This window comes from Cervus canadensis, chromosome 18, assembly GCF_019320065.1.
Source record: "Cervus canadensis isolate Bull #8, Minnesota chromosome 18, ASM1932006v1, whole genome shotgun sequence".
Lineage (NCBI taxonomy): Eukaryota > Metazoa > Chordata > Mammalia > Artiodactyla > Cervidae > Cervus > Cervus canadensis.
In genome coordinates, this window is record NC_057403.1 from 37,630,195 (window position 1) to 37,652,379 (window position 22,185).

The window sequence follows — 22,185 nt, forward strand, 5'->3', positions numbered from 1 at the left end:
GGGTGCGGAGGGCGGGCTGTCAGCACAGCCACACCTCCTTTTCCAAGAGTTGACCCGCCCAGTTCCACCACCAACCCAGCACAATCCCAGGGAAGGGCCCTGAAAGAATCAGATCAAAGATAGCCTTAGGCACGATCTTTATTTACTTGGATACTGTACAAATATTACAATTTCCTTTTGTTGCAAAAAGTATAAAAATAATCTTTATATAGGAATCCATCCGTTACTGCAAATCTTTCTAAATCTCTGCAAATGGCTCTAAATGAGGGTAAATGAATAAACAAGAGGGGGGCTATGGGGCAGAGGGAGGCTGGGCCAATCCTTAGGGACTCAGCAGCCCAGATTCTTAGCTAGAAATCTCCATTCCTTCCTGTTAGCACCCCCATGTCAACAGGTCCTCAGGGCCAAGGGCCCAGCAGAAGAGGGGGCACATGAGAAGTCCAGGAGGAGGTGTGTGATCAGGCATGGGGAAACGTTAAGGAGGCCAGGGGTGGTGCTGGCATGTGCCCATCCCCACCCCAGACTTCCTCCTGGAAGGGGGAAGGCCTGGCAGGTACAGGGCAATGGGAATGGACAAGTGGCCCTGTGAGGGTGATGGAGGGTCCTTGGTTCTGTGCCACTGGGTGGCAGCTGAACCTGAACTCTGGGAGGGCTCGAGGAGGATACCAGGTAGGGTAAGGCCCCCCAAAAGGAGAGGCAAACACTTTGGCTCCATGGTGGAGGGGGCTATGCTCCTTTCCCCGGCTCTCCCAGCACAGAACAGGTGGACTTGCAGGAGCAGGACTTGGGGCCAGAACTGTGCAGTGAGGGAAGGCTGGGGAAGCCAGAAGTCTGTGGCTCTTAAGCTGTGGGGGAGTGGGGATAGGTCCCCAGGCAGCCCCCAGGTCAGACAGTCTGTGTCCCAGCCACAAAGGGCATGCTCCTGTCAGTCAGAGGTTGAGAACAGGCACATCAAAGAGGTCACAGACACCTTCACTCTCGTCCAGGTTGTAGATGTAATCATGGTCTCCAGGGGGCGGAGAAAGGCGGAGGAGGGGTGCAAACACTGCAGAGAACAACAAGCTGAGGCCCCACCCACGGCCACCCAAACTCTACCCACATACACTTCACCCCCCACCTTGCTGGGCCACCTACCTTCTGAGGACATCAGCTCCTCCAAGAGCTCTGAACTCATGCATTCTGGGAACAGAGGGAGAGCTCAGTTACATCCTGGCTCCCCCCTCTCCACCCACCAAAGTTCATGAAGGGGACCACCGAGCCACCCACCAGGAACTCTGACCCTTTGCCCAGATAACAGGCACAACCATAAGGTCCTCAGAAGGGAAAGAAAACAGCTCTAAGACCCAATGAGCTGTGCCCATTACCCCAGCCCCAGGGAGGAACACAGCCCTACCTCGAGTGGGATCAAAGATTTCTGACAGCTCTTTGGGGAGCTCCAAAACTGAAAGACAAGAAAACCATGATCAAGGGCACAGAGGTCCATCGCAGTTCCACTCTAGCCCTTGCTTCTCCAGATCCTATGCCACCCACCCAGGGGGTGCCATACAGCTGAGATGTAGGCCCCACACCAGGCCAAGCTGGCACTGTCAGCAGAGGTGGTGGCAGTGATCCTGAGTGTTAGGATACATGAGGCCATCCATGGGGAACATCTGGGAGAGAATTCATGTAGCTGATATGGGGTGGGGAGCAGGAGGAGAGAGCTTGAGTGACACCAGGGTGTCAGCTCTGAATTACTCTGTGCCAAAGGCCCACTGTTATTGGTACGGTGCTTCTAACTCAGCAGTTCAGCAGAAGGACAACACACTCCCCTTTCATCTCTAGGTTCAGAGCGCATACCCTGTCTGATGGAGGATGCCTTGCGTGATGAAAGGATGTCCTGTCCATCCCTGCCCTAGCTAAGCACCTACTTGTGCCAGGCTGAGACCACACCCCAGGCCAAGTCACTTGGCAGAGAAGGAGGCACTCTTAAATAGGGAATAGTGCTACAGGGTGACGACGCTGCTACAAAGGTCTAACCAGGACACACGTGGGCAACAGGGAAGAAGTGTTGGAGCCTGGTCAGCAGGGATTTCATATGCCAGGTTTAGGGGCTCTGGTTTTATCCAGTGTACCTTAGGGAGCTGTTAAAAGAATTTTTGTAAATAGAGAAAAGCCAGTCAGGGTATTTCAGAATCAGTCAGGGTAAAGACGACAATGTTGAAGAACTTAGGACAGAGGTGGTGGCAGTGATCCTGAGTGTTAGGATACATGAGGCCATCCATGGGGAACATCTGGGAGAGAATTCAGGTAGCTGATATGGGGTGGGGAGCAGGAGAAGGAGAGAGCTTGAGTGACACCAGGGTGTCAGCTCTGGGTGACTAGGGCCAATGGTCGGGTACGCACAGACGTGGAAAAACAAGTTTCAGTTGAGGAGATAAAGAAATGAAGTGCCCATTGGATGTGCAGAAGGCACAGGGACACAAGAGGTAAGGTTCAGGCAAAAGACCTAGGAAAGACGAAGGGTGGGATTCACCTACCCAGAACTGGGGCCCTCCACAAGTGTGCCATGGGCCAGAGATCTGGGAAGCCAGATGTAAAAAAATGCCAAGGAGAGGTCAGAAGGAGAAATCAATTAACAGAGAAGAGCCAAAAGCTGACATTATGGATGCGAAAGAGGGAACAGAGCATCAACACAAAGCAAGAGATGACCAGAGCAAATCACTGAGAAACCCGCTGAAGCTGGCTGGGCAGGGCTGGGTGATCGATCAAGAGCAACACTAGTATGGAATGGGGTGGAGGAGCTAGAGCTGGGGTCCTGACAGCTGCAACCTGAAGCTTGACCAGGGGACCAGAATATGGAATAGAATGGAGATGACTTTTTCAAGGAGTCTAAACACAGAGTAGGGAAGGAGAGAGAGGGGGACACAGGGGATGAAGTGTCATTTAATGAAAGACTTAGCAGTGCTTGAGGGCCGAGAGAATGAGTCCTGGAAAAAGCAAACACTCAAGTCACAGGATGACGAGGAGACAGCAGACAGATGACACTGTCTCTCCTAAGACACTGCCCCACTTTGGGTCCTGAGGGCCATACCACAGCCCATTCCCTAGGAGAGCGCTCATGCCTTCCTGAGACCTGAGTCCAAGGGGTGGCAGGCAAGGCTTGAGGGAGGACCAGGAAAGGGGGCAAAGGGGCACCAGCACCAAGCCAGAGGCCAGGCTCCTCGCCTTGGCTGGCAGAGCTCTAGCTGATGGCAGGGGGCTTGCCAGTTCTGACAGAGGAGATAGGAGAGTTCGGTTCCAGGCCTGATTTTATTGAACTAGGTCTTTCTGAGGCTGGGTTCTCCCTGCCCCCAAGGGTACAAGTACTCACCACCTGTGGGGTCTGCCTTGATGGGCTCAAAGGAGGTAGAAGGGTTGGGTCCAGATGAACTGCTGTTGCTGCTGCTGCTGCTGCTGCTATCCAACAGGGCAGAGGACTGCAGTGGCCGGGTGTCCAGAGCTGCCAGGCCCAGCGGGAGGGAGCTGAGCTCACCACTGTCCTTGCTCTCGGTTCCATGGCCTCCACTCGCTGCAACCACATCCCCCAAACCTGGTCACTCAGGGACAGGAAGCAGGATATTGAAGCTGGCCATGCTAGAATCCACAGCCAGGATGACTACAGCCCTGGTTCCTCGGCCCAAGGAGACTTAGGCATGCTCACCACTCTCAGAAAGGTAATGTGAAAATTAGTCACTGAAGGAGATGGGGCATGAAGCCCATGGGAGGGAGACTCGTGGATATGACTGCTGCAACCACACTTCAAGAGGGGTGCCAGGGCAAGTGAGACACAGGCAGACCTGGTAGAAAACTGCCACCACTAATGCCCCTTCACACAGTCAGAATGTCCCTGTTAAAAAGGGCTCATTGGCTGCACCAGCAGAGAGAGGCCAGTGGGGTGAGGGTGGGTGGGTAAGATAACCCCTACATGGTCTCTCCAACTCTGAGTATTTCATCTCGTCACACAGAAATGTTGCTTCTTGGGCCCCTGAAGTCCCTCATTACCACATACCCCTTGTGCCTCACCTGGGATCTCAGCTGCTGGACCAGCCACCCCCTGGGCCTCGGTGCTACTGGGGACAGGGTTGGGGGTGGTCGCCTGGGGACTACTCGGGCGTGAGGCATCCTGGGGCTGGGCCAGGGCAGGCTTGGGCAGAAGCGGAGGGGTAGAGACAGCAGGCGGGCTCTGGAGCAGGTCTTCGGGTGGTGGCACAGGCACCGCCACGGGCGGTGAGCTCCATGCCTCCTTGTTCACCAGAAGCACCTCAATGGGGCCGCTTACGCTCTTCAGGTGAATCTGGTACTTCTTCTGCCCGTTGAGGCCCTGGAGGTAGGGGTGGAGGACAGGTGGAATTGGAAGCAGGTTTGGCTCCTGCCTGACCCTGGGCCAGGGCCAGTGTCCTCTCCCACCCTGGGCTGCCCATTCTCCTAGATAACTTCAAACCCTAGGCCTCCCCTTACCTGCCCCACCCGGGACTTATCGGGCTCCACAGCCAGCACCCGCCCTGAATCCACCCCACCCGGCTGGGCTGAGCACCCACCTCTGGGATGGGCACCTCCAGGCTGGTGCCCGATGGGGCCCGGATGGCAAGGAGGGTATCTCCTAGGATGACAAAGAGGATGGATCAAGGCCCATGGGCTCAATTTGAACTGGGAATGGGGTGCCTATCCCTCAGAGCAAGGAAGGAGGTCATAGTCCCAGAGGGGCCAGACAGTAGGCTTCACACACTCCCTATCGAGGCTGGGGGAGAGAACTAAAGCTTTTCTCCTCTTAAGAACCCAGAGGTCAGTAACCAGAAAATCTGGGTTCAGACACGTGGAGCAAAAGATTAGTGGCCAGGGGCACCTCACTCGATTGATGGGGCTGCTCCCTAGGCAAAGATATTCTGGCTAAGGCCAACAGCTCTTCCCCAGAACCAGCCTGGGAAATGCCAAGATGGACAAGGAAGAGTTCCTGTACCTACGGTGCAACTAAACTACAGGTTGGAAGTGGGCACCACTGCCCCCTGCACACAAGCATACACGAACAGGCACACACACTTTCTCTCCGCGTATGCTTCTGTCACACCTGAGAAGCCAAACCTAGGGGGCAATGCAGGTGGGGGCTGACCCAGGGACCCAGTCCAGGCTTCCTGTACCCTCTCAGCATGGTTAGCCTCCACAGGGTCCCAGAGACCCTCAAATCCAGGACTTACCCTGTCTGGTTCTTCTTTGAGTAGGCCCCAGGAACCCTCTTAAGAGATGGAAATCTCTCAAGCACCAAGTCCACTGCTCAGGGCTGTGGCTCAGCCCAGTCCCACCCCCATCTCCCCCTACCCAGGCTCTGCTCACCAGCAAAGCATCTGCAGATGTCCTCATGAGTCACGTAGGCCAAGGTGTGGGGGTTAAGGAGAACGGCTGATGCCCTGCCTATGGTGACAGATGACTGACCATAGCGAAGACCCAGCTTTGCAGCAAAGGTCTGACATACATGCTCACAAAGAAAAGCCCTGAGGCCTGGGGTCTACATGGGGGAGGGATCACAGGCCAAGACTGTGGGGGGAAAGGCTCTGAGGAGGGAACCCGAGGCTGAAACCTGGCCAGGAGCTGGAGGACCATCCTCCCAAGCAGGACAGGGACTAGGGGGCCACAGAGCAAACCCAGCTGGACTAGAGGGCCCATCGCCCACTCCCCGGGAGCCAGGACCGCCGACAGGAGGATATCAGCTGTTCTGCACGTCCTCTGTGACGTTCCGGATGCTCTGCTGCACCCACACCTTGTGCTGGTCTAGTTCTTGCTCCCGCTGCTGCAGCTCCTCGATCTCTGCCTTGAGCTCAATTAGCTTGTCCGCAATCTCCCGGGTGTTGCAGCCAGGCCCCACACCCCTAAGTCCAGGAAGGAGAGCTGAGAAGGGCTGCCTGGCACTCTGGGTCCCACGGCCCCTGTCCTCTCTGCCACCCTCCACCCTCCCCCCCCTGACACTTCTGGGCAGTAGATCCCATTGCCCTCCCCGGTGCCCCCACTCACTTCCACTGGATGCTATTCTTGGATTTTTTCTCGATCAGCCCGATACCTTCCAGCACGTTAGTAATGTCATATATCCGCCGCTTCTGGCGCACAGCTAGGGTGTCAGCTGCCTGGCAGGGAAAAGAGAATGGAGAATGCTCAGTCCCACTCTTGGGGGGGACTCGGTCTGGAGCAATCTGAAAAGGGGGGTGGCCTGAATTCTAGCCCTCCTCCCCAGGCACTACAGCAGCTCAGGACTGTGGGGTGGGAAGAGGCCTGACGAAGCCTGAGCTGATGTTCCGATTCTCTTCTCCCCACACCTGCTGGGGAGTGCCACGAGGACTAGCACCCGCAGCCCCAAGCCTGGCACAAAGCTGACATCCGATGAATAGCCTCAGCCGAATGAATGAAACAGCTCCCAGCCTCCCGCTTGTGAGAAGCACATGTATGGCGGCCTGCTCTGAGGGCTCAGCTGGGCCGCCCCGGGGGTTCCCTCTACCGGCTCAGGCCTGATCCACCATACCCCCTGTCGCCCCTTAGCCCGGGCCGCACCAGCTTGAGGTCAAGCACGCCGTCCTTGGCTTCCTGCAGAAGCGACACGAACTTGGTAGTGAGAAGTCCCAAGCTTTTCTCGTGCCGGCTTGGGGTGCCTGGGGGCGGCGGCGCCTGTGGCCCAGCCTCCGCCATCGCGCCCGCCCGCCGCCTCCCCTCAGCCAGGCCAGGCCAGGCCGGCGCCGCCGCCACTTCCGCTTCCGTTCCTGGCCTCCCGGCCGCCGGCGCCAGCCTCGCTACTTCCGCTTCCGCTTCGTTCCCTTCCAGGGAGTCCATCACAATTCCTCTCAGCGGACATGGCCGAAAAACCTCAGGGACCATCGACAAATGTCCAACCGCCGAAGAGGACGAAAATAACCCCAGGATCCCGGAAGACAGGTGTGGTCGAGGAAGCATGTGGCGGAAGTCGTTGGGTGGCCCCAGGAATAGTAAGGAGGAATCACTGGAACCTTCCTGGCTGGCAAACCTGCCCCAACTCCACTAACTGTGCCCCAACCCTCATCTCAGGAGAGGAGACCCTGCTGCCTGATGAACCCAATGTGTTTTCCCAAACCTGCTCCTAAAGACTGCCCCACTGTCTTGGGATCACCTACCCTATTCCTGTCCTTCACTTCCTGCCAAACAGCAAGCACTAACTACATCTAGCTTATCCACCTGTCTGCATCCCCACTCTCTTCCCCTGATCCCAGCCTCACCTTTCTCTGTCTCCACACTACAGTGCTCAGAGGCCATGGGATTAAAACCACTTTTCAACCAATGTAAACATATTTACCTATGTGTCAATATTTGTAAAGCCCTTAGAGCAGTTTCTGGCATGTAGAAGGATTATGTGTTTGCTAGCATCGTTTTGTTATTTTTAACATTGTCATTTATTGTGGTTTATTTTAGGTCAAGTTCGTTGGAAAGCAGTCTTTGAGAAAGAGATGTGCTGGCAGGAAGTTTACTGAGAAGCCACACTTGTAAGGAAGTAAGACAGGCCAAACAGGGCAGAGAGGAGAATTAAACTGTGAGAAGGTTAAAATGGAGGCCTCTGTCCTTCTAGGAGCACTGAAAGTGGGGTACCCCTTCCAAGGCCTATCTGGCCTTTATATCCTAACACTGACCAAGAAACTCAGATCTGAGACCTCATTAGCCTACATTTAAGGCAGCTAGGGGAATGAGTGTCTTTGTCTTGAAGGGTGGATTTGGATGGTAGCCAGTGTCCACTGCATTATTACTACCTACTAGTCAGTTCCATTGGAGGAGGGCATGGCAACCCACTCCAGTATTCTTGTCTAGAGAATCCCACGGACAGAGGAGCCTGGCAGGCTACAGTCCATAGAGTCGCACAGAGACACAACTGAAGCAACTAAGCAGGAGCAGCAGCCCCTTCCATGGCTCCTTTTATCTCCAAGACAAACAAGCTTTCAGAGCCCTTCCATCCCTCTCTGCCATCTCCTGCCACACACTCTCTTCACAATAGCCTATGGTCTCTTGCTCCTCTGCAGAGGCACACCTGCCTCTAAGGGCCTGTCAACACAGTTTTCACACTGTGATGTCTGCATCCATATCAGCACACCTTCCTCTCCACCCACGTTGGGGCCATCTAGTTCCCGTCTGTGCCCTGAGCATAGGAGGTCCTGCCTAGGCTGCTCCAGACTCATTGATCACAGGGAGGACACCCCCCCTTCCCCTAAGGAAGTGGCGCCCAGCCCTCCCCACTGTGTCCCACGGTGCAGATGCTCTTTCCTGTTGGGAATAAAGTACTAGAGACTCAGCTTCCTTCCTTTCTGCATGTGGCCTTGGAGAGGGCGGGGCCTGGAGGGAGGAGGGGGCTCCTGAGCAGGGAGGTGGGTCAGAGGCTTCCTTGGGGTGAGGAATTCTGCTGTGGCAGGAGAGGTGTGGGCCTCGTGAGCCAGTGGAGGGAGTATCCAACTCTGCTGAGACAGCCGGGGGAGAGGGCCATCCTCAAGGCCAAGGCTCTTTGTGGAGGAGGGAGCACTGGACGCCTGGTCAAGCCTGGTGAGCTCCATATCACACTGTCCTCTGCAGCTCAGAGCAGGAGTGGTGCCCAGCAGAGGCCCCTGTCTACCCTGCCTCACTTACATCTGGGGGGCAAAACCGGGAAACCTCGTCGACAAAGGCATCTCAGGTGCCTCCCCATCTCTCCCACCTCCCTCATTTCCTGAGGGAGCCGGAACCTTCTCCTTCTCAGAGGGGCCTAGATGAACACAGCAGCTCAGAGGAGCGCCCACTCTGCCTGCTCTAACCTGGACCTTTGCCCTCATTCCTACCTCCACTCCAGCTCCTCCAGCCATGGACTCGGCAGCCAGAGACAAAACGCAGCCCTCACTCCCCACTGGTATGAGTCCTTCTGGGTGGGCTGAGAGAGGGATGGTGGCAAGAAAGATGGGGATGGTGGGTTGGGGTCTGCCTGGAGCTCTGTAGGGCGGGGAGAGGAGTGGACCGCCCTGGGGGACAGGCTGAGGGGTAGGAAGAGGAGCAGACTCTGCAGCCACTTCCTGCAGGCCTAGCCCAATTGACGCAGCTGCCCAGGTTCTTCCTGCCCAGGGCCGGAGTGGCCGGAGCAGGAGCGGGCGGAGCAGCTGGCCCGGGGTGCAGCACTCAAGTGGGCCTCAGGCATCTTCTACCGGCCAGAGCAGCTGGCCAGGCTGGGCCAGTACCGGAGCCGTGAGGTGCAGCGGACCTGTTCTCTGGAAGCACGCATCAAGGTGGGCATTGGGCAGGAGGTACGAGTGCTGGGGGCGAGCTGCAGGGCTGGCAAGGCCTCACTGCCTGCCTCCCTCCCACAGTCAGTGGTGCAGTCATACCTGGAGGGTGTGAAGACTGGGGTGTGGCAGCTGGCCCAGGCCCTTGAGGCCGTGCGGGGAACCCGCGAGGCCCTGGGCCAGGCCCGTGGGCTGCTCCAGGATATGGCTGAGGCTGCGCAGACCCTAGAACCCCTGCGGGAGCAGGTTGTACAACACAAACAACTGCAGGCCTTGTCTCAGCTGCTGCCCCGGCTTCGAGCTGGTGAGTGTGCCTGGCCCTCAGCTTCAGCCCTCTGCCAGCCAGTTGACAAGCATCGTCGCTGATCAAGGGGCTGGGATGCCAGTGGGAAATTGCATGGAGGGACACATCGGGGACCTCCCAGGGAGTAATATAGGCTTTGATGACATATGAAGTAGGGTGCCTGTTAGTTCATTCTGGGGTTCCCAGGTGTGTGAGGGCTTCCCTGGTAGCTTAGCTGGTAAAGAATTCACTTGGAATGCAGGAGTCCACGGTTTTAGTCCTGGGTGGGGAAGATCCCCTGGAAAAGGGATAGGCTACCCACTCCAGTACCCTTGGGCTTCCCAGGTGACTCAGTAGTAAAGAATCCACCTGCAACGAGGGAGACCTGAGTTCAGTTCCTGGGTTGGGAAGATCCCCTGGAGGAGGGCATGGCAACCCACTTCAGTATTCTTGCCTGGAGCATCCCATTGGACAGAGGAGCCTGGTGGGCTACAGTCCATGGGGTCGAAAAGAGTTGGACATGACTGAACGACTAAACACAGCACAAGAATGGGATGTCTGAGTCAGGACTGACACCTGTGGCTCTGCCCCACTTGGCTGTGATATACTGAACTAGTTCCCTAACAGGGTGGACGAATAGCCACTGGCACGACCCCCTCCCCCAAGTTCCTCCCTTCCTCCTGTTTCATCAGCTCAAGGATTTACACCCTAACCACCATGTAGGCCCTTCCCTGGGTCTTTTCCGACTGCCCAGTGCTCTACTGTACTGACTATTAAATCTTTTACACAACACCCCAGCCCCAGGGCATCAAAATCCACTGCTGTACCCACTGCACAGGTGGAAAGGTTTAGACTCAAGGCTGTCTCTTCTCTCTGATTAGTGCCAGCTGCAGTGGCCCACACACAGACCCTGATTGATGCCCAGCGGTTCTTGGAGGCCTATGTGAGCCTTCGGGAACTGGAGCAGCTGCAAGAAGAGACGTGTGCACATCTTGGGGGCCTGGAGTTGCCAGTCTTCGAGGGACTGGGCCCTCTGGCTGAGGCTCTGGGCCAGGCTGTGGAGGCGGCTGCAGGGGCTGCAGGGCAGCTGGCCCGGGAGGACCCAGCCTTGCTGGTGGCTGCCGTGCGTGTGGCCGAGGTGGATGCTGGGCGCACCACCTCCCTGGAGCAAGCTCCACGGGACTGGCGACAGCGCTGTCTGCATGCACTACAGCAGGGCTTGGAGCGGGTCCATTTCGGGACATCTCTGCAGCCTGGGCCTGGGGCTCTAGCAGAGTGGCTGGAGGCTCTGCGGGTGGCTCTTCCAGCCGAGTTGGCCATGGCTGAGGCTCTGGTAGCACCCTGCTGCCCACCACACTACAAAGTTGTCCAGTTGTGGGCCCACACCCTGCATGGTGGCCTGCGGCGCTGCCTGCAGCAACTCCTGGAAGGGCCTGAGCTGGAAGCTGCCGACACCTTCACCCTACTGCACTGGGCGCTGCATGTCTACCAGGGGTCAGTCTCTGGGGCAGTAGGGCGTGGGGGCATCAAAGCTTGGGGGCTCTGTGTAACGCTGGGCCACCCACCTCCAGGCCAGAGATGATGGGGAGCCTGGAGCTGGGGCCTGAGGCTGACGTGTCTGATCTGGAGCCCCTCCTGACCCTGGAAAACATCGAGCAGTTGGAGGCAACATTTGTGGCCAAAGTCCAGGTGAGTAGTTGGAGCCCAGGTTCAGAGTAGTTCTGCCGCCACCTGTGGGCCTGTATCTGTGGAGTCGCGCATCTACCTGTCTCTAGCAGTGTCAGTGCCCTGCTACATCCTGCTGCACCTTGCCCCCTTTCCCCAGGCAAATGTGGCCCAGTGGCTGCAGAAGGCACTGGATGGGGAGGTAGTCGAGTGGGGCCGAGAGCAGGAACCTGACACAGACCTGTCTGGCTTCTACCACTCACCATTGCCAGCCATCGTGCTGCAGGTGGGTGAAAAGTGGCGAGGCCTGGGGGCAGCCCTCACAGGGAAAGGGAAGGAGGGCAGGACCAGGACTCTGCTAATGGCTGTCCACCCCTACTTGTAGATCCTGGAAGAGAACATTCGTGTGACCAGAATGGTCAGCGTGTCACTGCAGCGGCGGGTGCATGGCATGGCACTGTCAGAACTGAGTGCCTTCCTGAGGAGGTCTGACCCACTCCCAACTCCTGGCCGTGCTCCCGGGCAACCTTAAGGGGGTCTGAGTGATCAGACACACCCATGGGAAAGGACTCCTTCAAAACAGGGCCTTGGTATCTGGGAGGTGGGGCCAGAGTACTAAGGACTGGGGTTGCACAGAGTGACAGCAGGTACCGGAGCCACCTCTGCTCTTTGCAGCTTCAGCGATGCTCTGATCCGATTCTCCCGAGACCATCTCAAGGGGGACGCAGTGGTCCCACATTACGTGCCCTACCTACTGGCTACCCTCAACCACCAGTTAGCACTCAGGTACCAGGATATGCCCACAGAACCCCACCTTCACTAACCCCTGACTGAACATCTATTCAGTACGGATCTAGCCTACACTGGGCCTTTAGAAATTTTAGACTCACGTAACCCTGGGGTTCCAATCCTAGTTCTCCTAATTACTAGCTGTGTGACCTTGGGCCAGTTATCTAATCTCTCCGAATTTTGCTTCTGTTGTTAATAGTATATGGGCAATAATGGACCTTCTGAGACTCGTGAGATTGCAAATATAAAGTACCTACCACAGTACCTGGCACAGAGGGTCAATTATTCATTCATTCAACAAATATTTATCAAGGCCCTATTCTGTGCCAGGTAACGTCTAGCGTTACCGCTGTGAATATAACAAAAATATTCCCTTCCTCTTGGGTCTTATGTTCTCTGGGGTATGGGCAAGAGAGGACCAAACAAGTTAATGATGATTTTGACTCCCTCCTGACTGGGATTAACTCTCTCCTCTTACCGAAACAAACTGAAAGACATAACTTGCTCAAAATCATACCGCGAATTAGAGGCAGGTCCAGGTGGCATGTGTGCCTTCTAGCTCGCTGAGCCCACCACTTCAGCCTCAGCTCAGGGTCTACACTTTTCAGAAGTGCAGGGAGCCGCCCTTCTTGCCCCCCTCGGGCGACACACTTGTGCCACTAGGTGGCGCCCGAGTGGCGAGACAACAGAGGGCCTGTCGGGCCTTGGCCTTGGTCCTGAAGCAGTCCTTTTGGTCTGTCCAGCTCCTCCGTATCCGTCCTGCAGCCCGAATGGGTGGTTCCTGGGGTCTTGGCCCCGGTGGAGGCAGAGCTGGACAAGTTGCAGAAGAGGATCTGTCGCCTGGTGTTGGAGGCGCTGCTGGTGGAGCTACAGGTGAGGCTTCAGGGGGAGATGGGGTTGGGAGGAGGAGATACAGCGTATACATGCGGGCCTCTGCCGCGGAATGCTGGGTCTGAATCGTCCCTCCAGCCGTGTCTCTGAACTCCGCTCCCAGCCCCTATTCGCGGCTCTGCCCTCGCGCCGCTGGCTCTCAAGCCCAGAGCTGCTGGATGACGTGTGCGAGCGGACGGCGCGATTCTGCCAGAACTTTCGGCACGTGCGGAATCCCGCGGTCCAGGTGCATCTGCGGGGAAAGGCTGGGGCGGGGGGAGGTCAAAGCGCCCATGGGAAAAACATCCTGGACCCATTTGATCGCGATCCCCACAGCTGTTGCTGGCCGAGGCGGAGCGTACGGTGGTGCTGCAGTACTTACATGCGCTGATGCAAGGCCGCCTAGTCTGCCGCGGTGCTGACGAGAGGACCCAGGCGGCCGAGCGCCTGCAGCACGATGCGGCCCAGCTTCAGGAGCTTTTCCTCGGTTTGGTGAGAATTCGCTGGGTGAGCGGATGGGCGGGAGTCTTAGTGATTCGATAGGGATGGAGGACTGGAGAAAGACCAACCCCTGTGTGCTCAGGGCCTGGAGGAGAGCGTTCAGTGTGCGCCAGTGCTGCTTGCATTGAGGGAACTGCTGAACCTCCGCGACCCCACGCTACTTGGCCTCGAGGTGGCAGGCTTGCGGCAACAGTTTCCCGACGTGAGGTGCGAAGACGGGTCGGGAAGGGAGGAGACCCAGGACGGTCTGGGCGGGGCTAACGCACCCGTAACTCCACAGCGAGGATCACGTCTCCGCCCTCCTGGACCTGCGCGGGGACGTGTCCCGAGAGCAGCGCCTGGCCGCACTCAGCTCTCTGCGGGCAGGCCCGCAGCCCTCGCCCCCAGCTGGTCGCCGAGCACTTTTCAGCCTCGTGCCAACACCTGCACCCTCGCTGGCCTCCTGCTTCCCCTCAGGGTCCTGTGCCTGATCCCTGACTGCCCGCAGAATAAAGTCACGTCCCCGTACGCCTGAATTGTACGTGTTGGCGAAGGGTGGATGAAATAAAAGTGCCCACGAAGGGCAGGGGGTCCAAGTTCAGTGACACACCTAAGGTATCCTGGTTCCAGTTCTGATATATGGCTGCGCCCCACCTATCCCGATACCAGACCTGTATGTGGGTTGCTTTCCCAAGTACCCGGGCTTACACAGTGTGCGGACTACATCTTTACATATGCGCACACCCGCAGAGAGCTAGCGTCTCCTAAGCCAGGAGTCAGTCAACTGAGGCAGAGGGGGCGGGCTTAAGACAACACCCCACCCAGGGGCGTGACCCGATGGCGGACACCGCCCCCCCTGCTCTGCCTGGCCCCACCCCAAGCCGTGTCCTCCGGCTCTTGCGGCAGCAGATTGACGCGAATCCGCGCTCCTTCGTCTGAGCGTGCGCGCGCCCGAGTCCGTGCGTCACCAGCGTCGGCTCCCGCGGGCTGGGCAGCCGGCGGCCTGTGTTGCGGAGCGGGAACAGCGGCGGCGAGAAGAGGATTGAACAGGTGGGGGCGCGGCACGCGGATGTAATCCCCCCACCCCTACGAGGCCGAAAAGGCGTTCGACCGGACCCCTCCTCATCTGCCTGGGAACCCCGCTCCATTGTCCACTGGCCCCGCCCTCCATTGGGCACGCCCTTTGCCCCAGCCCCCGCCACTTATTGGCTGTAGGTCACGCCCCTCCTCGATCTCCTAGTACCCATTGGCTCCTCTTCAACGTTATCTTCTCTCGGAGTTTCTTATTGGAGCAGACCACACCCTCTTGTATCTCACCAGACTCCGCCTTCAGTCTGGGCTCCTCCCACAACCATCTTTCATTCATTCTGCATCTAGTGCTGGGTACTTTGGTCATGGGGGTGAATGAGACCCGTCCCTGCCCTCAGGGAGTTCAGGGGATGATGTGGGGGAACACGGACCTGGGCTTCAACAATGACAGCCTAGGGTGGTAAAGAAGCCGCTTGGGCACTGGGAACCTCTAAGACGCTGGGAAGGCTTCCCGGAGGAGGTGAGGCCTAAACCGAGTCCTGAAGAATGGTTAGGAGTTTGTTATAGGGAGACATTGGGAGGGCATTCTTGGCAAAAGGACCTGAGACATGAAAGAAACAGGCATATCCTGGTAATTCCAAAGAGGTAGGTCAAATGAAAGAAGGGGAGATAAAGAGGATTGGTACAAGTAAGAGGCTTGGAGAGCAGTGAGGAATCCAGAAAAGTGTATGGTTAGTTGAGGGGAAGGAAGCCTGAGTCCCAAAATCATCCAGCAGCTTGTCACTAGGCAGAATGCTGGGAGGAGGGGGAGGGGATCAGAACTAGCTGGGGAAGCCAAGTGCAGGGAAGGAATGATTCCAGTTCTGAGAAGGACAAGGGCTCTCAGTTTCATTCCTTTACTGAACAACTGTTCTGGGGACACAGCTGTGAACACTCAGAAGGAGAAAACATGATAATCACATATACTGTACTTCAGATGGTGATGACTGCATTGGAGGACAATATTGTGGGGAAGGCAAGGTTCTGGTGGAGAGGGTTTAGAGGAGGTTTACTGTCTTATAGAGGGTGTGTTGGGAAGGCTTTTCTAACAAGATATTTGTACAGACACCTGAGGAAAGTGAGAGTGATCCCTGCGGTTATATGAGGGGAAAGCATTCCAGACAGGGACATTTTCAGTTTGAGATGTCTGTTATACATTCAAGTAAACATGTTGAATTGAGAACTGATAACACAGTTTGAGGGGCTTCCCTGTGGTTCAGATGGTAAAGAATCTGCCTGCAATGCAAGAGACCTGGGTCGGGAAGATCCCTGGTGAAGGGAATGGCAACCCACTTTGTATCCAGTATTCTTGCCTGGAGAATTCCATGGACATAGGAGCCTGGTGGGCTGCAGTTCATAGGGTTGCAGAGTCGGATATGGCTGCGCAACTTACACACACAGAACACTAGTCTGAAGTTTATGGAAGAAGTTTGGGCTGACGTAGTTAAAACCATGAGAGTGGATGAGATCACCCAGGGAGACAGCATAAATGGAGAAGAAAAGTTTCCAAGTCCTGGACATTAGATTTTTTTTTTCAGGGGAGGGGCGGGTAAGGAAGGATTTATTACTTGTAGCAAGTTAGGAGAACAGCAGGGATCTTTCCCAAAGCAGAGTCTCCACATTATGGTGTTAAGAGGTCAGAAAGATAGAGATGACCAGCAAGGAAGACAAGAACAAGCAGCTACTGAGGTGGGAGAACTATGTCCCAGTGTATTTGGGAACCAAGTGGAAGATGTGGCCAAGCTGAGGTGAAGTCATTAACTTTGTCAAGTTCTACTGATCAACATGAAAATCACTGGTGACCTTGGTCAGGTCAGTTTTGATAGAGAGCAGGGGCCAGAAGCCCCTACTTGAAGTGAAATTTAAGACAGAACAGGAAAGAAGGAGCTAGATAGAGACTGAGTGTAGATGACTTGGAGTGTTGTGTTACCCTGAGAAGCAGCTGGAGGGAGATGCAGTGAAGCTAGAAGACTATGGAGTCAAGTGAGGGTTTTGTTTTTTTAAGATGGAGAAATAACAGCATGTGTTTATACTGACGGGAAGAATCCAGCAGAATGGAAGAGACTGATGATGTAGGAGATGTAGGAAAAAGGAGAGATACTGGAATTATGTCCCTGAGCAGACAGGAGAGTTCGGAGGATGGAGCCTTTGGTCAGTCTTTGGGGAGAGACTGGGTTGGACTGAGCCCTGGTACAGAGTTGGTGTAACTGTCCTGACACTGTCCTTGGATGACCACTAGGAAGATGGCTCCGATAGGAGACACCCAGGGATTGGCTTGGATTGGCTGAACTTTCCCTCTGCTTACAAAAAGCTGTTTCTAATTTAGATTTGAACAGATGGCCCAGAGGAGAGAGAGAGCATTCCAGGTGGAGGGACTAGCATAAGCAAGGGGCAGGCAGGCCCAATGGGCTGGAGGAGGTGGATGGAGCCAGGTGGGAGGGCAGAGTGAGACTGAGAAAATGCCAGAGGTAGAAGGCAGGCAGGAGGTAGTGAGACCCCCTCACCTGTCATCCTGGCAGCTGAGGCTACATTGTACCAAATTCCCAGTCTGGGTGGGCACAGGGATTAGAATCATGAGTTGGGGGTTTAGGCCTTACCCTCAGAAGCTCGTGGGCTAAGGGGATTTGAGGAACCACCATCTAAGTGGGTGTATGAGACTTCCTCCTGCTTTCCCCCAGTCCAGGGAATGGACTAACTAGGGTGGAGGTGAGGGGACACGGGGTCTGCTGGCCCTCAGGCCACACCCACTCATTACTGGCCTCCGTATCCTTCCTGTGTCTCCAGGAGTCAACAGTGTGGGGAGCTGGAGTGACCCGGCTGGATGTGCCCTCCAGGACAGAATGGTGCTGGACTCAGGTGCTCAGGTGTATGAGCAGGCACCCCCCAGCCCACCAGCCAGCCCCTCCTCCTCGGCCCATAGGCCGGGGCCCTCAGACCGAGATGGGACAGCGCTGTTCCCCTGGCCTCAGTCCCTGGCCCTGCCCCTGGCTCTGTCCGTCCCCTCAGCCCTGCAGCCCCAGGCGGAGAGGCAGCCCTTCTCAGAGCTGCACTTGGGCCGCCGTGGACACATGCGGCGCAGCGAGAGCACCTACACCGTGAACAGTACTGGCCGGCGGGGGGGCAGCACCCAGGGTCGGGCCCCGCCTGGACGGGGACGGGACCCAGGTGGGGGCACCCTGCGGCCCGCGGCCTCCCTGCCTCACATCGCTAAAGCGCGGAAGGAGGTGGGCCGCGGCGTCAGCAAGAGCCCCTGCATGTTGGTGGCTCTGCGGCCAACCAACATGGACCGCGAGCGGGACAAGTTCTTCCAGTCCCATTACACCTACAACCCACAGTTCGAGTACCAGGAACCCATGCCCACGGCTGTGCTGGAGAAATACTGTGAGGCCTCTGGACAGTTCATTCATCAGGTCAGTGCAGACTGCCCGCCTCACCCCAGCCCGGACCACCTGAGCGGTCCGGCCTGACCTGCTGCTGCGGCCCTCTGTGCAGGCAGTTGGCATCATCGAGGCCGTCCTGGAGAAGTTTGGGACCTATGAACACTTTGAGGCTGCTACGGGGGGCCAGCTGCTGACCAAGTGCCAGATCTGGTCCATTGTGCGCAGATACATGCAGAAGGAGGGCTGCGTCGGGGAGGTGAGCTCATGCTGCCAGCGATGCCCCTTTTCCACCCGCTCCCAATCAGACTACCAAGCGGGCAGTGCCAGGCCCAGCTCAATTCTGGTGGAGCTAGTGACCTCAGGCCAGCCCTGTTCCCTCCCCTGCCCCAGTCAGGTGGGAGCTGGCTCCAAGCGGAGGTGGGGCAGGGTGGGTGTCGTGGCCAAGTGTCCGGCCTGGCTCCCCTGCGGCATCAGCAGGTCCACCTGCCCACTGGCCCCCGGGGTTGGTGGCCATGACATGCGTCTCTGCCACCCGCAGGTAGTGGTGCAGCTGAGTGAGGACCTGCTGTCCCAGGCAGTGATGATGGTGGAGAACAGCCGTCCAACGTTGGCCATCAACCTGACTGGAGCCCGCCAGTATTGGTTGGAGGGCATGCTGCGGCACGAGATAGGTCAGGGTGTGGTAGGCGGGTGGGCTGGGATGAGAAGGGGCTGGGATGTGGGGTGGGGGGCAGGCAGTGAGGGGCCCCAGTAACTCCACCCCCTCTCATTCTTCCCCTTCCCTTCACGAGCAGCCACCTTCTCCCTCTGGCTCACAGAGGTAGCCCAGAACATGCCAGCCCATTCTTTGGACTCACCCTCATTTCCTGTTCCTTCTGGGTATCTTTTTCTCCCTCAGCTTCCTCTCTGATTTCCCTTGTCCATGGGGCAAGATTGCTGAGGCCTGGACAGGCCAGAGGGAGAACCTTAAGGGCCCCACTAGTCTAGCCAACAATACAGACCTTCCACGGTGGGTGCAAGTTCAGATTCTGGGAAGGGAACTGGCTGAAGACACAGCTGGATTTAGGAGGGGACTGGCCAGGCTGGAAAGGCAGGCATAGGACACTAATTACTATTCTTCCATGTCTGTCACTCCTCGTCAAGAATTGCTCTGGGCAAAAGGTAGTTTTTGCTGGAGATGCCAGCATGAGATGGGCATGCAAGGGTGTGGGGCTGGGGTGGTGTGTGAGTTCCCCACCTCTCTAGGGGGCTGGCGAGGGGGAGCAGTGTGAGTTTGGGAGAGTTGTATGTGTGTAGTCCTGGATGGGTGGGGGAAGATTTATGTGTGTGAGCCTCTGGATCCTTGGGTGTGAGTTCACCTGAAGAGGGTCTTGATGATGCCTTAGGTTGGGTGAGTATGGGTGTGGGGTGGAGAGGCTTGTGTGAGAGCCTGATTCTAGGGGCATAAAGCTATGTGAGTCGCCGGCTAGAGGTCCAGCCGGGCAGAGCAGGGCCCGGACAGGGCCAGGCAGGAAGACCCCCTGGATGCCCAGCCCAGCCTCTTCTTTGCCCTCTCCGCAGGTACCCACTACCTTCGGGGCGTGAACAACGCGCGGCAGCCGTGGCACAGCGCCGAGGGCCGGCAGCAGTACGGGCTGCGGCCAGCGAACCCCACGGAGGAGGGCCTGGCCAGCCTGCACAGCGTGCTGTTCCGCAAGCAGCCGTTCCTGTGGCGCGCGGCGCTGCTCTACTATACGATACATCGTGCCGCGCGCATGTCCTTTCGCCAGCTCTTCCAGGACCTGGCGCGCTACGTGCAGGACGCCGACGTGCGCTGGGAGTACTGCGTGCGCGCCAAGCGCGGCCAGACTGACACCTCGCTGCCGGGTGGGCACCAGTCCTGTGGGGCTGGCGGGGGAGTGCCTCGATCTGGGGCGGGAGGGTGAGGGTGGGGCTTTGGACCTAGGGCTCACGGCCCTCCTGTGCCCACAGGCTGCTTCAGCAAGGACCAGGTATACCTGGATGGCATCGTGCGCATTCTGCGGCATCGCCAGACCATCGACTTCCCGCTGCTGACCTCGCTGGGCAAGGTGAGGGGCCACGGGGCCTTCAGAGGCCCCAGCCAGCTCTCCCCCTTACTGCTCTATTCCCTGAGCCTCTGGTTGGAGCTCGACTGAGGACTGGGTGCCAGGCCTCTCATGGGGGGAGTGTGGGTGGAATGAGCACAGGAGATGACGTGACAGTCTGGCAGCCAGTATAGGTGCTTTTTCCAGCCCACAGGTGTGTGTGTAGACACTGCAAAGGAAGTGAGCATTCCAGGCCAGGAGAGCTGTCAGGAAGGCCTGCGGAAGCAGGCTGGAGAAATAGCCAGGGATCAAGCCCTTGGCACTGGGTATTTGTGCCAGGCTGAGGAAGTTGAACTTCATCCAAAGCAGTGAGGAATCCAAGGAGCTTCAAGCAAAGGGTGGCACAGATGTTGGCTTTAGAAGGCTCTATGTGTCATATGGGAGGAGAGGCCTAGGGAAGGGAGTGCAAGGGGAAGAGGAGGAGGCCTTTCTCATCTCTTCTGCAGCATTGATGGTGGTCTGGCACAACCCCACAGTGGCCATGCAGTTGGAGAAGAAGGGGCAAGCTGGAGAGATCTTCAGAGAGTGGCCACTCTGAGTGGGAGGGTGACATGTTCTAAGTCCCCACCCTAGAATCTGACCTGGGGCTGTGAGAAGGGTCGGGCTGCATAAGCTGGCACCCAGGAAGGCTGGATATGAGGCGTCTAAGGTGCCTGGTATCCAGGGAAAGATGTTCAGAAGGCAGTTGGATACCCAGATTTGGAGATGAAAGGGGGAAGCTGAACTGGAGACAGGAGTAGGGTTGTAGCACGTAGATGTTAGAAGAAGGTGTTGAGAGAAAGAGCAAACACCCAGGATGGAGCCACAGGGTACAGAACGTTGGGAGTGAATCAGAAGGGGAGTGGGAGGAGCTCTGGGAGCAAAGGGCTATGGGCCATTGTAAGAGAGCTGGGGCCAGCTGCCTGAAAACCAGGGGACCCTGCACTGAGGCCCAGCTTTCTCCCTGCAGGTCTCCTATGAGGATGTGGATCACCTCCGGCCCCACGGGGTGCTGGACAACACCCGGGTGCCCCACTTCATGCAGGACTTAGCACGCTACCGGCAGCAGCTGGAACACATCATGACCACCAACCGGCTGGATGAGGCAGAGCTGGGCCGCCTGCTGCCTGACTGATACTGGTTGAGGGCTCCAGATCAGCCCCCAGAACATGAAGCTGGCTGCTCTGTGCTTCCACAGCCTGGGTTTTTCTTGGGGCCTGGGGAGGGCAGAAGCATTTCAGGAGGGAAGGACGGCAACAGTAGAGTTTGTACTAGCCTCCCTGGACCCCAAGGGCCAACAGCAGCATGTCAGGCAAACTAAGTCTGCCCTCCTGTCTCCAGCTGTCTGTTGAGCCAAGGAAGAGCCTGACGGAGGGAGGGAAGCTGAGCATGAATGGGCATGGGGGGGTGGTTTGGGAGTAGAAACTTGTTCTTGCATGAGATGGCTTTGGGTGTCTGCGTACTCCAGTCTTTTCGTCCCCCACCTGGCCCCTTGGTGCTCCTTCAGCTTTCATGCTGTCTACCTCTCACTGGGTCCTGGTGGGGATCTCCCTTCTCCTGGGGTGACTGCCTGAGCCTGCTGTCCTGGCTTTCACACAGACTCAAGGAGCAGGGATCCTGGTAGTAGAGACCCAGCTGGGCTGGGGTGTGCTTTCCAGCATTTTGCCTCTCCCATTGTCATTGTATGTATTCCCTATTTATGTGCTGTATGTCCTGGGCTTCTGAAAGTTCGGTGGAGGGAACAGGGCTCCTCTGGAAGGCACTGACTGTTCCTAGCTCCACCCATACACCCCACCCCCCAGCCTCCCTCACACATACACAGGCCTTGTGAGTCAAGCCGAGAGCTCACCTGGCCTTGCCCTCAACCCCTGCACTGGCCTCTGCTGTCCCTGTCTTTGCCCACACCCTCGCAGCTGGTCTCTGGCAGGGGTTGGCATAGGCTGGCAGCATCCACAATCAAGCCTGAGGGGCAGGCCCCCGGTGATTCCAAGTTCTGAGCCCCTCCTCAACCAGGAGAGGTGCCAAGATGATTGTTGCTTCTAGTTTCTCACACAGCTGAGTCTGAGGTTGACCTGGCCCCGCTCCCACCCTTGGCCTTACTTTTCCCATTTGAAAACTTGGAAACGCAGCTGGAAAGTCCTTATTCCTTTAGTCATTAAATATGTATAGAGCGCCTTCTGTGTACCAGTTAACTGGTCAGAATCCTCACTGAGCTCCCAGTCCTGAGAGAAGCCAATTAAAACAATTACAATGACGTGTGTCGGCTGCATCTACTCACCATCACTTCCTCTTTCTCTTAATCTCCC

The 22,185-nt window shown here is 57.0% G+C and overlaps 3 protein-coding genes across 10 annotated transcripts; 2 read left to right on the forward strand and 1 right to left on the reverse strand.

The window, feature by feature from the left end:
• Positions 1-120: 120 nt before the first annotated feature.
• Positions 121-6,747, reverse strand: E2F4 (E2F transcription factor 4). 2 transcript variants are annotated; one of them, XM_043438000.1, is made up of 10 exons: positions 6,553-6,747; positions 6,022-6,131; positions 5,718-5,879; positions 5,347-5,390; positions 4,557-4,618; positions 4,042-4,339; positions 3,350-3,547; positions 1,394-1,441; positions 1,135-1,179; positions 121-1,045 (listed from the first exon to the last, which is right to left on the reverse strand). In XM_043438000.1, exons 1-10 carry the CDS (start codon positions 6,685-6,687, stop codon positions 930-932), a joined length of 1,218 nt encoding a protein of 405 aa, XP_043293935.1. In that variant the 5' UTR covers positions 6,688-6,747; the 3' UTR covers positions 121-929. The 2 variants fall into 2 exon arrangements, with proteins under 2 accessions (XP_043293935.1, XP_043293934.1); XM_043437999.1 differs by having other exon boundaries at positions 3,350-3,568.
• Positions 6,748-8,344: 1,597 nt separating this feature from the next.
• On the forward strand, positions 8,345-13,875 carry EXOC3L1 (exocyst complex component 3 like 1). 6 transcript variants are annotated; one of them, XM_043437990.1, is made up of 14 exons: positions 8,345-8,553; positions 8,837-8,893; positions 9,088-9,263; positions 9,345-9,564; positions 10,425-11,037; positions 11,115-11,232; positions 11,369-11,494; positions 11,594-11,694; positions 11,884-11,994; positions 12,741-12,870; positions 12,992-13,114; positions 13,204-13,359; positions 13,451-13,575; positions 13,649-13,875. In XM_043437990.1, the coding sequence occupies exons 2-14, from the start codon at positions 8,848-8,850 to the stop codon at positions 13,836-13,838; spliced, it is 2,235 nt and encodes a 744-aa protein (XP_043293925.1). In that variant the 5' UTR covers positions 8,345-8,553; positions 8,837-8,847; the 3' UTR covers positions 13,839-13,875. The 6 variants fall into 6 exon arrangements, with proteins under 6 accessions (XP_043293925.1, XP_043293926.1, XP_043293927.1 ...); XM_043437991.1 differs by having other exon boundaries at positions 8,346-8,553; positions 9,103-9,263; XM_043437992.1 differs by having other exon boundaries at positions 8,413-8,553; positions 8,747-8,893.
• Positions 13,876-14,240: 365 nt separating this feature from the next.
• KIAA0895L (KIAA0895 like) lies at positions 14,241-22,127 on the forward strand. 2 transcript variants are annotated; one of them, XM_043438005.1, is made up of 7 exons: positions 14,241-14,397; positions 17,200-17,825; positions 17,908-18,051; positions 18,334-18,466; positions 19,356-19,661; positions 19,767-19,864; positions 20,850-22,127. In XM_043438005.1, exons 2-7 carry the CDS (start codon positions 17,256-17,258, stop codon positions 21,012-21,014), a joined length of 1,416 nt encoding a protein of 471 aa, XP_043293940.1. In that variant the 5' UTR covers positions 14,241-14,397; positions 17,200-17,255; the 3' UTR covers positions 21,015-22,127. The 2 variants fall into 2 exon arrangements, with proteins under 2 accessions (XP_043293940.1, XP_043293941.1); XM_043438006.1 differs by having other exon boundaries at positions 14,262-14,397; positions 17,751-17,825.
• The last annotated feature ends 58 nt before the right edge of the window (positions 22,128-22,185 follow it).

Bases quoted from the DNA above. Each gene is read 5' to 3' on its own strand.
- EXOC3L1 (XM_043437990.1), top strand. From the start codon at position 8,848: ATGGACTCGGCAGCCAGAGACAAAACGCAGCCCTCACTCCCCACTG. The intron at 11,038-11,114 runs GTCAGTCTCTGG...ACCCACCTCCAG, and splicing joins GCGCTGCATGTCTACCAGGG to GCCAGAGATGATGGGGAGCC. The intron at 13,115-13,203 runs GTGCATCTGCGG...CGATCCCCACAG, and splicing joins TGCGGAATCCCGCGGTCCAG to CTGTTGCTGGCCGAGGCGGA.
- KIAA0895L (XM_043438005.1), top strand. From the start codon at position 17,256: ATGGTGCTGGACTCAGGTGCTCAGGTGTATGAGCAGGCACCCCCCAGC. The intron at 18,052-18,333 runs GTGAGCTCATGC...TGCCACCCGCAG, and splicing joins AGGAGGGCTGCGTCGGGGAG to GTAGTGGTGCAGCTGAGTGA. The intron at 19,662-19,766 runs GTGGGCACCAGT...CTGTGCCCACAG, and splicing joins GACTGACACCTCGCTGCCGG to GCTGCTTCAGCAAGGACCAG.
- E2F4 (XM_043437999.1), bottom strand. From the start codon at position 6,687: ATGGCGGAGGCTGGGCCACAGGCGCCGCCGCCCCCAGGCACCCCAAGC. The intron at 5,391-5,717 runs ATATCCTCCTGT...TAACCCCCACAC, and splicing joins GAGGACGTGCAGAACAGCTG to CTTGGCCTACGTGACTCATG. The intron at 1,046-1,134 runs GTAGGTGGCCCA...TGTTCTCTGCAG, and splicing joins GGAGCTGATGTCCTCAGAAG to TGTTTGCACCCCTCCTCCGC.